Source organism: Eutrigla gurnardus (assembly GCF_963514095.1).
Source record: "Eutrigla gurnardus genome assembly, chromosome: 1".
NCBI lineage: Eukaryota > Metazoa > Chordata > Actinopteri > Perciformes > Triglidae > Eutrigla > Eutrigla gurnardus.
Window position 1 is genome coordinate 20,904,066 of NC_139915.1, and position 16,431 is coordinate 20,920,496.

The 16,431-nt window shown below is 44.4% G+C and overlaps 1 protein-coding gene across 1 annotated transcript; it reads right to left on the reverse strand.

Moving 5' to 3' along the window:
• Window positions 1–5,686: 5,686 nt before the first annotated feature.
• Window positions 5,687–15,088, reverse strand: LOC311011059 (XK-related protein 5-like; the record flags this gene model as incomplete). Its single annotated transcript, XM_084005774.1, has 13 exons — window positions 14,866–15,088; window positions 13,739–13,828; window positions 13,379–13,484; window positions 12,974–13,140; window positions 11,549–11,682; window positions 11,363–11,441; window positions 10,352–10,521; window positions 7,950–8,061; window positions 7,605–7,772; window positions 7,275–7,465; window positions 7,016–7,099; window positions 6,587–6,767; window positions 5,687–6,420 (listed from the first exon to the last, which is right to left on the reverse strand). The coding sequence occupies exons 1-13, from the start codon at window positions 14,972–14,974 to the stop codon at window positions 5,687–5,689; spliced, it is 2,325 nt and encodes a 774-aa protein (XP_083861900.1). The 5' UTR covers window positions 14,975–15,088.
• Window positions 15,089–16,431: the final 1,343 nt, after the last annotated feature.

Consider the following 16,431-nt stretch of genomic DNA (forward strand, 5'->3'; position numbering starts at 1 on the left):
TGCAGATCCTCCTTTAAACTAAATCGTGAGTGACCAACATTTTGTTATTTAATCAGGCAAACTAACCAAAATCACTCTTCTTCAAGTAAATTAAACTGATAACTGTAATGAAATGGTCCAATGTTTTGTGGGAATGTGCCTATATATCTGCAATTCTGCTTGGTAATATTGCAATATACACTACAGTACTCTGCTGTCTGTCTTCTTCTGTCATTACTTTTGTTTTGTATATTGATTTGTTAAGATATGTATAATCGATTGCAAATATGAAGCTTATAGCCTTTTATTGTTTTTAGCTTTGTGATATATTTTTTTCTTCTTCTTCTTCTTCTTGTGGTGAATTTGTTGCCCTGGGTGGTGATCTAATTAAAGCACAATATGACCCAAAATCTAGCAGCATTAAGTTGATTTCTTATGCGTTACCTAATCTGGTTCAAGACCTTCATTATTTCAGCTAATCTTATGCTGACATACTTTACACAAGAGTGTAGAGAATAGTTAGAGGAAAGGTGATGAATGCCCACATGTCCGCCATAGCATGTTCATTCAGCCCTGTTATATAAATCACTACACAACACGTTTACTGCAGTGGTGTGTTATAGCCATTGTACTGTGACTATACACAATTCACAATGTATTAATTACTGTCATTTACACTGTTATTATGCATTCCCCCTATCTGTGTCTAAAGCTCATAAAACGACACAGCACACTTTGCAGAGCTTTGATCATGACTAATGACTTTATTTTGTCACATCGATAGCACAGTAACTGACTCACTACCACCGCCCACAGTTGCTCTGTGGAAATCCTTGCGGAGACGAGGTGATACATGTTGATAAGTGATGTTACACCCAACCAGCAAACTGATATTTAGTCTGTCAGTGAAAACAATACTGTCCATAAACAATTTCACATGTTGAACTTCAGCATAAAACCTTGACATACTGCACCGTGGCTGCACAACAGTTCATAACAGTAATAGTGACCAAATATAAAAGAAGGAATTTGAAAAACTAAATACAAAATGAGACAAATTAGAAATAAACATGTAGATTATTATACACATCAGGTACACAAAGCAAAGCATGTTGTTGTAATATAAAGCAATACACACCTTATAAGACAAGCGTGGCAGCCGAAGCTGTCTCTCTACAAGGCAAAGCACTGATTCATGATGATCAAGCCAAGGCATCATTGCAGTCTAAAGCGTGTGCGTGGATATTTCTTTTAATTATTGCACTAAGATGTATTACATTTCATCAGCTGGTTTATTGCTTTTGCTTACACACACACTCTAGCATGTGTGTTTACTATTGTAATGTGTGTGCGTGTAGTTACAGTGAGTGTTTTCTTTCTCTAAAGGAATAAATACAATCTTCTGGATGAACGAGTAACATGCAATGACTTAATCTATCAGCAGGTACATGGCTAACATTTTGACAAAGTTTGAAAGAGCATGTTTTTCTCTTCACTTTTTCATTAAACCCCTATTTATACTCTCAAATGTTTATCACCAAACATTTAACTGCTCATCACAGATATAGACCTTACGTTCTAGTAATTATATTTGTTTTGAAAGAAAGTAATATAGCATAAGTAAAGAAAAATAGGAGACAATTATACACGGAAGACTGATTTTGTTAATTATATGATGACAATCAGATTTCACATATTAAATAAATAACATTCGTAACACTGGTGTTGATCAAACTTGAAACTCGTAGCAGCATATTATAACCATTCTAATCCTCTGCCTCTTACCTCGTTTCCCTCCTTCTGAGTAGCTACATTATCAAAAATGTTTTATACAGTCAAAGCACAGTTTACAAAAGTAAAGTATGCATACATTACACGTACATTTTCTCACAGCGACATGAAAAGATAATTAAATCAGATTTGTCAATATTCAATTTACTGAGGTAGGAGGTTAAACTAAAGGATAGGTGGAAGGACAATGCATATTTGTGAATAAAGTTGGCTTTACAAGAGAATACCAAACACATTTAGAGGTATTAGCTAGCCATTTAAGACTATCTCCAAATTAGATTTCACACTTTATTTTCACTGATTGTCTGCATATGAGTAGTATGCATATTTCTATGCTAAATGATAATTACAATAGCAGACAAGAATGCCAAATAAAAAACTGAATTCACTATGGGGTCACAATAATTTAGAGCACAACAATTGTGATAGTAATGCTTAGTAAAATAAAATAAAAAACCACCATGGGTAGCAAACTCCCAGCACATACAGTTCTGTCACCAAAGAAGTGATCAACAGAAAAAACAGATCAAATGTCAAATGCTAATGCTTCTATGAAACAATCGCAGCATCTGATTCCCCTTACATATTCTCATGTTATAATCATAGTACAATTACCTTTTTATTTATAAAAATGATTTTCCCACGAAACATTGCTTTTTTTCATTTGCTTATGTGACAATTTCCTGAATATGAGGACATTGAATTAACAGATTTGGCTATTTTACAGATTGTAAATAGGAGTTATGTTTCTTTGTATGTGTCAGTAATGTGAATAATATAATATACACACAGCGAGTATCTAAATTAATGAGTGGCTTCCTTCAAAGTCCCCCCCCAAAAAACTTCTGCACTCCTTGGGCCCTAGTTTCGTGGCGCAGCGCAGGGTGGCGCAGGGTGGCGGAGCTGGCACAATGCAAGTTTCGATCAGCGCAGCCTTGCGCACGGTCAGTTTGGCAGTTTGGTGGATCGCCTGCGCCAAGATGGGTGTGGCGGCGCAGCAGGCGTCACAGATTCAGCTTGGTAAATGGTAAATAAATGGTAAATGGCCTCATTTATATAGCGCTTTTGTCGAAAGCGCTTTACAGCAATGACTGACATTCACCCATTCACTCACACATTCACACCGACGGCGGAGTCAACCACGCAGGGTGACAGCCAGCTCGTAAGGAGCAATTGGGGTGAGGTGTCTTCCTCAGGGACACCAGGCACTCAGCAAGGAGGAGCCGGGGATCGAACCGCCAATCTTGCGGTTGCCAGCCAACCCGTTCTACCTCCTGAGCTAAACCGTACCGCGCAGAGGAAGTTTCGTGGCAAAAAGCCTCGCCGAGACTGCGCCGAAAGCCCGCCAGCTCCAACCTGGTCTACTCTTGGCGCAAGGCGAATTACAGCTGGCAGTTTGGCTCACCGGCGCGCAGTGCGCACACGTCACCAAGACCTCACAGGCAGGTTTCCACAGTTCCAGGCACATTTAAATGCAATAAATAATCACAACAAACACTATTTAATGCAACTAATTGAATCAACACGTGACTTTATATCTATATAGATTGTCCCGTCACATCTGACGTCAGATCAAAGGCGGATGGCACGCGTAACGGAAACTCGCATTGAATTAACACAGCTGAAACTGAATTAACACAGCTGAAACTTCGACCAGAAACGCGCAACTTTGCCGTGAGCTGGAACCTCGGCTGCAGCTGGTCTGAGCGGCCCGCAAGGTCCCGGTGTCCCGCCGTTCTGGTGTTGGACGGGGAATCCATTGCAGCTGTGGAGCGCAGATGATGAAGACGGTGATGATGATGATGATGATAATGATGATGAATGGCCCAGCCGGCTTGTGCAGGCACCGGGTTCTCGCCACCATTATGTCTACTGCTCTGCGCCCTGACCCTGTTTTGTGATAGACATGCCTAAAATGTGCCTACAATTTCTATAGTGATATAATATCGGCATTATAATTATTATGACTATACGCACGCACAGCACGTGATGCGCGTGGTGGGAGCGGCGGCGCTGCTTCTAGGTACGTGTCCACAGGGGCGATTTTAAACGCGTGTGGACGCGCCGCTTCCCAGTATTGCACGCTTGGTCGGCTGCCACTAAAGGATGATTGACAGGCGCTCTCCTTTAAACAACACATTTTTGCGAGCGTTCGCGAGCGTTCCCGAGGCGGCGAGTCGAGCCCGGCGCCTCTGATTAGCATAAAGTAGTTTCAACTTTAGGCAAATGAGGAGCGGCCAACTCGCGCGCCGTCTCTCGACATTCGCCGCGACGCTACCAGAATGCATTGCACAGCTTTTCACAAGGTGCGTGTCCACAGGCAGCGGTGTTTCCCCGCGTCCCATTCATTGTCTATGTGAAAAGCTGTGCAATGCATTCTGGTAGCGTCGCGGCGAATGTCGAGAGACGGCGCGCGAGTTGGCCGTTCCTCATTTTTCCTAAAGTTGAAGTCGAATCTACTTTATGCTAATCAGAGGCGCCGGGCTCGACTCGCCGCCTCGGGAACGCTCGCGAACGCTCGCAAAAATGTGTTGTTTAAAGGAGAGCGCCTGTCAATCATCCTCTCGTGGCAGCCCGCCAAGCGTGCAATCCTGGGAAGCGGCGCGTCCACACGCGTTTAAAATCGCCCCTGTGGACACGCACCTATAGACAATGAATGGGACGCGGGGAAACACCGCATGAGGAGAGGAGCTCATTTGATTGGTGAAGATCTGAATCGGCCAGTCCACGCCTTGTCTCCTCCCTCTTTCCCACTTGCGCGGGTGGGAGTGACGGGAGGAGTGCCTGCGCTACACTGCGCGGTGCACGAAACTTGCAAAGTCCAGGCGGACACACCCCGTGCGCTGCGCCGGGTCTATGAAACTAGGGCCCATAATATCAATGCCTTTGAAGGAATGCTTGGATTTGCATTGCGTCTGTGTTATTTCTATACTTCATAACAGATTGGTGTCATTGTATCAGACAGGCTTTACAAGAGATGAGCATGTTTGGTGTTTGTAAACTAGTTTAATTACCTGGTTAATTTTTAAAACTCTCCTTCACTTAGATCAAACTTCCATTTGAGTAACGTTTTCTCGATTAACACGACTGTTCATGATTTGTTATTTCATCACAGCTCCTAATTCCAATATCCTTAATTTCCCCAGAGGTAGTCTCAGTTTACTACACTGCCTGAATACGCCTTAACTGCATTAGGTTATTATGGTTAGCTGTGTAAGGATTTATTTAAATGAACATGAGTGATGCCCCACATTCATTAGCACCTGTGAATTTGTAACTGTGTTTTATTTTGATGAGTAACACAGATGCAATCTTCTGTATAATCTGTATTGTAGAGAATTATTTTTTTCATAAAAAAATCCACCAACCCTCAATTTGGAATGGCCAATTCTACTGTACTGAACATTCCTGTTTGTTACTGCTCTTTTCACCTGTGGTGTAGCGGTCGTTGATGAGGTGGGTGTACTACTAGGTAGATGGGTAAGTTACTGAGGAGGAGGTTGTCACTATCACAGGCACTCCAACCAACCAGGAGGTGCTTGTCCATCACAACCTGGTCCATCACTGAAGTCCTTCTCATAAACGCTGCTAAATGTGTGATTCGTGACGTACAGCAAAGTCTGAAATTATTAATAATAGAGCCAATGTTCCTGTGCTGGTTGGCAACCTTTGCCACCATTTTTTTTTCCAAATTTACCTAATATCTGCATGTCAGGGGGGGAAAATAAATAATAATTGATATTGTATATCCTTCCGGATACGGAGTCAAATTAACTGGGTTGAAGGGCCCCTTAACTCTTAACCCCAATCCTTCTCCAAGTTAGTGAATGCATTAATTCATGTATATCCATAACTGCTAAACTAAAAAGGACATCAAAGTCCACCCAGTTGTTCTTCCCCTTTGTCCCCATCCTCCTTACACCATTCTTTCTCTACTGTCCACAAACTGGACCATTTGTTTACGAGCGTGGGAGATGACTGGTGTGAGTGGAATGACTGGAGTACTGGGTGTGGTAGCAACAGGAGTACAATCACCAGGAGTACAAATATCAGGAGTAAAAATACCAGGAGTTGAACCACCAGGAGTTGAAGCTCCAGGAGTAGAAGCAGCTGGAGTTGAAGCACCAGGAGTAGAAGCAGGAGGAGTGGACGCCCCGGGCGTAGAAGCAGCCGGGGTCGATGAACCAGGAGTCCCACCTGGAGTGGGGCCTGGTGTTGTCCCAGGAGTGGCAGGAATGATAATAACAGGGTAAGGACCTGGACTCTCAGCCCTAGATCGAGACTGGCGTGGAGTGGATGTGACAAAACGAGCCTCCCTAATCCGGTAGGGACTTCTGTAAGTAGAGATGGGCGACAACTCAGAGCCCCAGCCAAGATAGCTGCCACTGGAGGGAGACTGTGCGTCTGCGCTGAAGTACAGTGTAGTGCTGGACTCTCCAGGGAGCGATGGCTTTTTCTCTGGGGAACCAATCAGGAGAGGGGAACGCCGCTCAGGTGACCATGCAGGAGTCTTGATGTCCAGGGAACCTACAGAGGACGAGGCTTCGGTCAGGGACGCAGGGTTGCTGTCAATGTGGCGGAGGCTGCCTGGTTGCCGTGGAGATGATGGTGTTGGTGAGCCATAAGCAGCACTCTGAAACTCCTCATCACCTTTGAAAATGAAATCCCATTGAATTAAAAGGTAAAATGTTGAAATGGTACATATCTCCTACAAGTAATACCATGCTTGAGGTATAATGACTACAAAGGATTTGTATTATAACGTGTGACACTGAGTGTGTTTTTGAGTGCGTGTTTGCGCTAGCAGGCATCCAACCCTTTTCTGATGGTGGAGCGCTGGACACTTCTTCGGCAGTCTCTTCAAGAATGACCTCCTGGACCGGAATGATCTCTGGAAAACTTCTCATATCCTGGATTGTTGTTGGTGGAGCTCTTCTCACTGGTCTGGCTACAACACTGGAGAGAGCTGGCTTCGGTGGCTGGATCACCTCTCTCACCTGGGGACACAAAAAGACAGCTGAGCCTTAGACTGCAGACGGACACATGGGAACTTAAGTAATTATAAAAGGCTTCTTAAACATGAAAAATACTCTTTAAAAAAGTCTAATGGCACAAGCTTTTGTTTGCAGGAAAATGTGCATTGCTTTCAGCTTGCACTTTGCATTCGTCTCCATTTTTACATTCTACACATAGCTTTAAGCATACATCTACTGATGTTTAGGCTTAGTTTTTCTAAAGATCTTGCCTGTGGAGCCCGAATCACCGGTGGCGGAGCTGGCTGAAGAGCCGGTTGTGAGATTGGAGGAACATGAGGCTGAATAGGTGGAACCTGACAAAATCACAGCACAAAAAAGTATAAGAAACCCTTTAACACACCCTTATACGTTAGGCTCCATGCAAAGAAGGACAGGTATAGGAAGTGAGATTAATGGTGATGCGATTCTACTCTCTCCTACAAAACTAATAGCTTATTCAGGATATTCAACATAAGGAACACAACAAACCTGATGGACATACGGGTCATCAGGGGAGTGAAATTCTTCAGACAGACCCATCAGTCCAGCCAGTCCCCCCTCGCCGTACAACGACCAGATCTTTGTTACATCACCTGTCTTCATGGCCAAGCGAATCAACAGCCAATGGTGATGTTTCCAGCCTTCCCATTGAATAGGGAGATCCATGAGGGTCCCACCTCCTGATTAGATTGATAACTATAGTCATTATGATAGACAGACAGACCGACCGACCAACAGACAGACAGACAGACAGACAGACAGACCGACCGACCAACAGACAGACAGACAGACAGACAGACAGACAGATCTTTAACAGACCGGACAGTGTTGTATGGTGGTTGAAAGTGGGCGTGACTTTCTCTTCCAATGACAGTGTAGATCCACGCTCCGCACAGGCTCCACCTATCCCCCTGTGGCGTATACTCTGGAAGATCTCAAAGGACTTCGGGTGGAGGAAACGATAGTACATCACCAATGCTATCACTCCTAGAGAGAGAGGGGAACAGTAGAAAAACAGGAAGGTCTTGAGGTGAAGGTGTGCAAGTGGGTGATTATAGATCTCAAAAGAAAAGAAGGAACAATAAACTACACTATATTAACTACCATAGCGGTAACATCAGCATGTGTGAGCTGTTGGAATAACAGTGTAGCTGTGTGTCTCACCGATGAGAAAGCTGCAGAAGATTGCAGCTGGGATTCCCACAGTATCCCAAGACACCATGGTAAACAGCCATGAGGAGGCCAGAAGAAGAAAAGCGTTCTCTATGAACATGGCCTGAAGAAGAATGAACAGAAACAGAAGACGGTGGTTACCGTTTTGCATATTTTTAATTAATATTTGTCTCACATTTAACTTTTAATTATTTTTATATTCAGTTTACATATCTAACTTTTATTCAACTATTGTGTTCGAGATAATGGGCCCTAGTTTCGTGGCGCAGCGCAGGGCGGCACAGGGTGCCGGAGCCGGCGCAATGCAAGTTTCGACCCGCGCAGCCTTGCGCACGGTCAGTTTGGCAGTTTGGTGGATCGCCTGCGCCAAGATGGGTGTGGCGGCGCAGCAGTGGGAGGCGTCACAGATTCAGCTTGGCGTAGCGGAAGTTTCGTGGCAAAAAGCCTCGCCGAGACTGCGCTGAAAGCTCGCCAGCTCCAACCTGGTCCACTCTCGGCGCAAGGCGTAAGGCGTAAATAAAGTCCATTCATTCAATGCGAATCACAGCTGGCGGAGTGGAAGTTTGGCTGACCGGTGCGCAGTGCGCACACGTCACCGAGACCTCACAGGCAGGTTTTCACAGTTCCAGGCACATTTAAATGCAATAAATAATCACAACAAACACTATTTAATGCAACTAATTGAACCAACACGTGAATTTATATCTATATAGATTGTCCCGTCACATCTGACGTCAGATCAAAGGCGGATGGCACGCGTAACGGAAACTCAGCCTCTCGGACCAAAACATCTCCCTCTCTCTCTTTTTATAATATCGGCATTGTTATTATTATGATACGCGCGCACAGTGCGTGGTGGGAGTGCCAGCGCTGCTTCTGTCATCGGGTTGTCAAGTGACGGAACTTGCACTGAACCTCCCCTAACGCATTAAAGGTGAGGAGAGGAGCTCATTTGATTGGTGAAGATCTGAATCGGCTGTATTAAGGTACGTGTCCACAGGGGCGATTTTAAACGCGTGTGGACGCGCCGCTTCCCAGTATTGCACGCTTGGTCGGATGCCACTAGAGGATGATTGACAGGCGCTCTCCTTTAAACAACAATTTTTTGCAAGCGTTCGCGAGCGTTCCCGAGGCGGCGAGTCGAGCCCGGCGCCTCTGATTAGCATAAAGTAGATTCGACTTCAACTTTAGGCAAATGAGGAGCAGCCAACTCGCGCGCCGTCTCTCGACATTCGCCGCGACGCTACCAGAATGCATTGCACAGCTTTTCACATAGACACTAGGCTTGTTCGGGATGGTCTTGGCTTGACTTGACTTGACTTATCACGCCGACGAGAGCTGCAGGTGTCTGAGGGGGCGGGCTCTAAAAGAGACGGCTGCCAAACGCCGTCAAGTCGGACAACAAAGTCAACGTGACTATGGTGCTCAAGCGATAGAACACAGCAGCAAACCAAAGAGGATATGTTATATACATATATATACATATATATATATATATATAACACACACACACACACATACATATATACATAAATACATACATACACACACACACACGCAAGGCAACATGTGGTCAGGCATTCTCTTTTTCCAGTATATTTGTATTATCATTCTATGTTTGTATTAACCAGACCTCACATATAATAGGCCTACTCACAGCACAATGCACGGAACTAAGATCAAGCCATGAGATCAATGCGACCAAAATAAAAAGTATCATTTCACCACAAGGTGGCCGCCGAGTGCGGACCTGAACACACGTCATTGAACTTTTAACCAATGAGAACCATTCCACTGTAGCGGAGGTGTGGACTAGCCGGTTGCAGCCGTCGTAGACCGCACTGCCAAGCGCTGCAAGAAGCGGCTCTTAAAAACTTGTTCCTGCGATGTTTTGGGTCACGTGATATGGTCGCGACCCTGTGACGTCTTTGCAGTTGGCTGCTAAGTCGGACACAATTCTAGCCATCATGCATCGCTTTCAACCAACAATACATCACGTTAGGTAGTGCGCTGCAGGCGGCTACATCAAGTCGAATTCGCCTAATGAATGGGACGCGGGGAAACACCGCTGCCTGTGGACACGCACCTTTCTTCTCCTCCCTCTTTCCCACTTGCGCGGGTGGGCGAGACGGGAGGTGTGCCTGCGCGAGCCAGCGCGGTGCACGAAACTTGCAAAGTCCAGGCGGACACACCCTGAGAGCTGACTGCACCTGGTCTACGAAACTAGGGCCCTATATGTTAAGTCATATTCAAATAAAACTATACATAAAACCATATCCAGTTTTATTATTATCATTATTATTATTATTATTATTAACAATAATAATATATAATAATAATAAATAATAATTTGGTGTTTTATCCACTTCAATGTTTTCTGGCCACACACATACCACGTAGAACCCAGCCATGCGGTATCTGGATTGACCGTACTTCACGTTGAGGAAACAGAAGATGTGAATGGCTCCCAGAACTAAGTTGAAGAGTCTCCATCGAGTAGTTGAACGTATGATGTCAGTCTGCTGCGACACCATCCAGAAAGTGGTACCCAGCCAGTGCACACCTGACACATACCCACACACACACACGCACACACACACACAAACACACACACACACACACAGTCAATGAAATATTCAAACATTAATAAATAAACCCACCAACTCGGACATCCTGTGTAGAAGAAGTAAACCATAACAGGGTCTCCTCACAAAACTAACTCAACAACACTTAAAGTGTAGGTCCGGAGTGAAATGGACCCTAGGTCATTTCCACCAAGACCTCCAGCCAAACACCCCTTCGTAAGCATTTTTAGTGATTGTCAGCAGTGGTCAAGATAGGGCGATCAGCCGAACGGCTTCGTAATAGCGCTATGGTACTTACAGTATATCTCGTAAATTTTCATACTCTCGCATGAAACTCACGTCACGGAAACAGCCAGGTATACGCCGACTGCCATTAAACACCAACGAAGAAGAAGCTGTGTAAACACGGTGCCGTCTACGCAAACAGCGTAGCTTTAGCAGTAGAAGCTATCAGGCAAGTGTTCTTTTTAAATAAACTCCTGATGTACTTACAAACTTTAAAATGCCTCGTTTTGTGAGTAGAGACCCTATGTGTACTACTGCAGAAGTTTGGTAACATTCCATGCATTATTAGTGGGGAAATTTACGAGATATACTGTAAGTACCATAGCGCTATTACGAAGCCGTTCGGCTGATCGCCCTATCTTGACCACTGCTGACCATCACTAAAAATGCTTCCGAGGGGGTGTTTGGCTGGAGGTCTTGGTGGAAATTACCTAGGGTCCATTTCACTCCGGACCTCATCTAGCAGAAAATTGACAGGTTTGTCAGGTAAAAAAATGATGAGACTGGTGATGAAGCCTAGGCATCCAGACTTACCAAGGACTCCCAGGATCCACTGTTTGAAGATACGCGTGAAGAGCATGAGAATGGCAAATCGAGATCCCAACATACTGACCTGCAGACAAGAAAATATGCCTGTCACATGAGCAAAGCCAAACAAAGGCATATAAATATGCTACCCATTAAATTGAGACTGGCGTAAGGTTGTGTAAATATGCCCACCCTCCACAGAAGTCGACAGATAATGGCAGCAGGGGTCATTTGTATGTGTCCTGGTCTGATGAGAGAACAGGCTCTAGCGTAGAGGACCAGGGCCCAGGACAGAGATAACAAACACACTACAAAACACACTGAGGCTGGAGGGGAGAGGGGAGAAGGGAAAGGGGAGAGGGGAGTGGGGAGAAGGGAGAGGGAAGAGGGAGAAGGGAGCGGGAGTGGGGAGAAGGGAGAAGGAATAAGGGAGAGGGGAGAAGGGAGAGGGCAGAGGGGGGAGTGGAGAGGGGAGAGGGGAGAAGGGAGAAGGGAGAGGGGATAAGGGAGAGGGGGAGGAAGAAGGCAGAGCAAATGTGAATAGTTTGATACATTGTAATGTCGTCTGCTGAACATGCACACTGGAAATAGATGTTGGAGAAATTGGTTTGATTTAAAGCTGCATGATTTGTTGGCCACTTGGGGGCAGCAGAAAGCTCTGAAAGCAAAACATCTGAATATGACCTTAGGTGTTATGGCAAACATGTTAGCAAACAGTTGCTCACTTCAAGCAACAATAAGGATGGCCAGCGTATCAATATTATATCAATATTGTGACATGGCACTAGACATTGTCCTGGATTTTGGATATCATCACTCTGAGGACTCCTTTCACACAAAATGGTTATTTGGTTATTCAAAAGCGTTGGTCCGATCAATGAATGATTACTTCTAGATAGAAAAGTGACAAATGAAAGAAATAGGTCATGAAATGCTCTGAGCAGCCTGAAGAGTGTGTAAACAAGTAATACACACAGATAGCAGGTCCACATGATCAAAATCGGCCAATAAACACCAAAGTAGTGTTGTCACGATACCAACATTTTGGTACCGGTACCAACATGTGTTTCGGTACTTTTCGATACTTTTTCAAATAAAAAGTGAACGCAAAAAATGTCATTACTGACTTTATTTTAATAGAAAATCTTAGAACAATAACATATTAATCAGCAAATAAAATAAAATACCACAAAGACAAGCTTTTCTAATGCACACAATTTTAAAAATGTTAAAATATAAATACAATAATATAATATAAAATATAATAATATAAATAAACCAGCTCTTTTTTTCTTTTCTTCCAGAGCTACTTTTTCTTTTTATCTCTCCAAGCTGCGGCTCGCTCCTCGTCCTCTCAGCTGTAGTTACAACGCGGTGACGTCACGTGGCGAGTTCGCCGCGCTGTTGCGGGCGCTGCCGGCGGTGCTGCAAGTACCGGTCCCGTCCAAATGCAATATAGTACCGCTTTAAATGCCTCAGTACCCCGGTACCAAATTAGTACCGGTATACCGTGCAACCCTACACCAAAGTAAGCCTGGATCATGAGTTAGCTGAGTGAGTGTCAAGCTAAGGCTTCATTCATTGTAAACATACATTTCCTATTCAGTCTCTCCATACCTGGAGATTTGATTCCTATATCAGTGCAGATGAGCACGTAGGTCTGCAGCAGCGTCTGAGGGAGGGTGACCACCAAGGCCTCAAACAGACGTAAGGCGGACACATCAGCCTGCTGCATGATCTCACCGTACACATCCTCGTCTGGCAGACACATGCACTCCCACAGCCTGTGGAGGCCAGAGATGGAAGTAGGGGAGGCACAGTGGGAGATAGATGGAACAAGGAATAAACAGAGAGAAAAGGGAAATGCTATCAAGAATAAACAAATGTTCAGTTTGTCTGACTTTTACTGTAAACTGTCCTTGTTCAACAAGTTTTGGTACCGTACTAGCATTATTGTTCAACTACGCTCACGCACAAGCACACGCACACACATAAAGGTGCACATGCACAAGGTTGGCCCACCTTTTGAAGATACCCAGGTGCAGTATGTGTGTCCAGGTGAGGGACTTCCTGCGGATGCGTCCATCTGAGAGGTACCACAGATAACTGAGCCACTGAGGAGCCCAACCTGGGAAAGATAGTATGAAACAAACATAAATACAATCTGTAAATCCATACATTCCTCTCTCACCAACCTTCCATTCATCATGCAACGCTGTCTGGTCCTTTCCTTCTTCTACTGTTGACGATCAATTACATGAGATACTGGTAAGTAGAATCTAACATTTTTCATTAGCCTCTCTGTCTCTGTAATTGAGGTCCACCCCACTTATGTTATAAATATAGATTGATATGTTGTTGTTGTTGTTATTGCTTTCTCACCTGGCAGCAGGAACAGTGCGGTGAAGCCAGAAAGATGGGCATAGCAGTAGTTGTGACCGACCCACAAGTAGTACACAAAGCAATAGATCACTGGGGAAAGGGACACAGATGGATGTATACTCAGTCAGAAAACACAAAGAGATCCTTAAAACTACTGACCAGCCTGGATGGCTGTATATAAAATTATAATATGGTTTGAATCTTAAAAGCATCATACAGATTAACAGGTAAATCACATTGTGCATATTTGGACAAATAGCATCTGCAGACACTGATTGGAGGATGGCAAGCATTTAATAACTCTCTCTTATTCTTGTCTGTATTGTATTTTGTGAGTGCCCACGCTTTTTCCTAGGACCTCTATCCTGTAGGCTATCCCATCTGGGTTTGTTGACAAGGAGACTGCTGTATCCTCTCCCCTTTCCTCCCCACTTTCTCCTCTCCACATCACTACACTCTGCAGCCCTGCCCGCCTCTATTTCTCCACTAGTGTAATCTGAACCATTACCAAACAGGCGGGCAGACTAGGCCCCATTTTGGGGGTAAACCCATCAACTTCCATTCATGCACCTCCAAAACAAAAAAGGGCGCTGAAATATTACATGGCCGTTTTTATTCGACAGAGCTCTCGAGGCTGAAATGCTTTTTAAGAGATTTATTCTGGCAAACTCCGGCATGACTCTGCAGTTTTGCTGCATAGGCTTTTCATAGTATGCAGCGTATACAAATAGGAAAGGGGCGCACTGGTGCTGACTGCAGACTCTGATTTTATTATTCATGAATCATGACAACACAGCAAGAGACAGCCGCTTAAGTGGAAACGAATGTCCAACTGTTTATGTTAAAGCGTATAGCTTTACAGTCAACAGACCGACATGACATGCCAAATCCTGTCTCATACTACAAGACGGGAGCATCTCTCTTCCGGCCGCCCTAGCCGAAAAGGAACGCGCGCACACGCACGCAAAAAAAAAAAAATAACACAGCTTGACCACATTCCAAAACATTCCAATTACCAACACACTGTTAGTAGCCTATCACTGTTCTCTGTTTATTATGCGTGCGCAGGGCGTGTACAGTGTAGTGTGAATGTGTGTGCGCGCGCGCGTGTCCCAGGTAAGACTCACGCGCCGTCCTCTCTGCAACGATGAGAAATGCGGTAAAGGCGAAGACGCAAACTTGGCAGCACGGCATGCAGACGCCCCCGTGGCTCGGAGTCGCGGAATAGTCTCTCATGGCGGAGCGAGAAGCCGAGCTCGCGGGTTTACGGTGATAACGGTGCGTGTCGGTCTGCAGTAGGCCGGTGATGTTCCGGTCCCGGTCAGCACTCGGTTAAGCTGCAGCAGCAGCAGCAGCCTGCGGTTCTCTCTGCTTCGACAGTGTCCACGTCCCAACGTCACCGCCCGTCCCGTTAAAGCGATAGCACTGGCGGAGAAGGTAAACAGAAGCAGACGAACACGAGGAGTTGTGATCATTCATTCTGATCATGATCGGTTTGGTCATATTGTTTTACTCACACTATAATGACTCGCACACATGCAGTTTAGTTTGTATTTAGTTTCTCATTACTGGTTATTCAGGGCGCCTTGTAGCCTACCTGCATTGTGAAACAACATAATTACTTATTCACTTAAATAAAGTGAACTTGTGTGACTAATTTTTCACACACAAAAAAACACGTTTGCATTAAAGCAATCATGGTATAGGCTACGTTTTTCATGATTCTAACTCAATTTGTCTTTAGTGTTCCACTTTATAGGACAAGAGGAACATGCTTTCTGCCCTCTGAACACCAGTTTTGAACTACATAAAACCCTGAAGATTAAGTGACCGGACTGATTTTAAGGGAAATAAGGGAGATAAAAATAATGCAGCAGCAGTGCTTAGCTTTGGCTTATACTTGAGGAGAAAAATGTTACTGTCTCAGTGTGGATAATGGTGGCGCAAATGGTGACAAGACATATTTTTATCGTATTGTTCTGTACATGCTACTGAGTCTCCACAAATATGATTATGACTACATAATTCTATTCATTTACTCATCTATTTATTGTAATTATAATTATATGATTGGAAGTTGTCTTGTTAATTTCTCCCATCTGTATTGCCTATTCTCTTTTCCATTTTGTGTTTATCATCTGGCTTTTCAAGTTGTAAATCAGGTGGCAACCTCCGGTTCTGAAAAGAGAAGCTTAAGTGCCTAAGTACGGAAGCCCTAAACGGCCATGCATACATATATTTAATTTCCTCCGTTTTCCCGTGATAACGAGATAATTCCTCCGTTTTCTCGTGATAACGAGATAATTTTACTCCGTTTTCCCGTGATAACGAGATAATTCCTCCGTTTTCTCGTGATAACGAGATAATTTTACTCCGTTTTCTCGTGATAACGAGATAATTTCCCTCCGTTTTCTCGTGATAACGAGATAATTTTACTCCGTTTTCCCGTGATAACGCGATAATTTTTCACCCGCTTTCCAGTGATAACGAGATCATTTTGAAGTTCGGTAAAATTGGAAAGACAGAGTCGAACTTCCGGGATCAATAAATCAGAAGTGAAACGTTTTTCAAACACAAATGATGCCTCTGTCTCACCGTAATATCAAAGACTACGAGCTACAAGCACCAAAACCCCGATTTTTTACATAAATAAGCCGTCCTGCGAGCTGAACGGAGAACATTGATCTCCATGC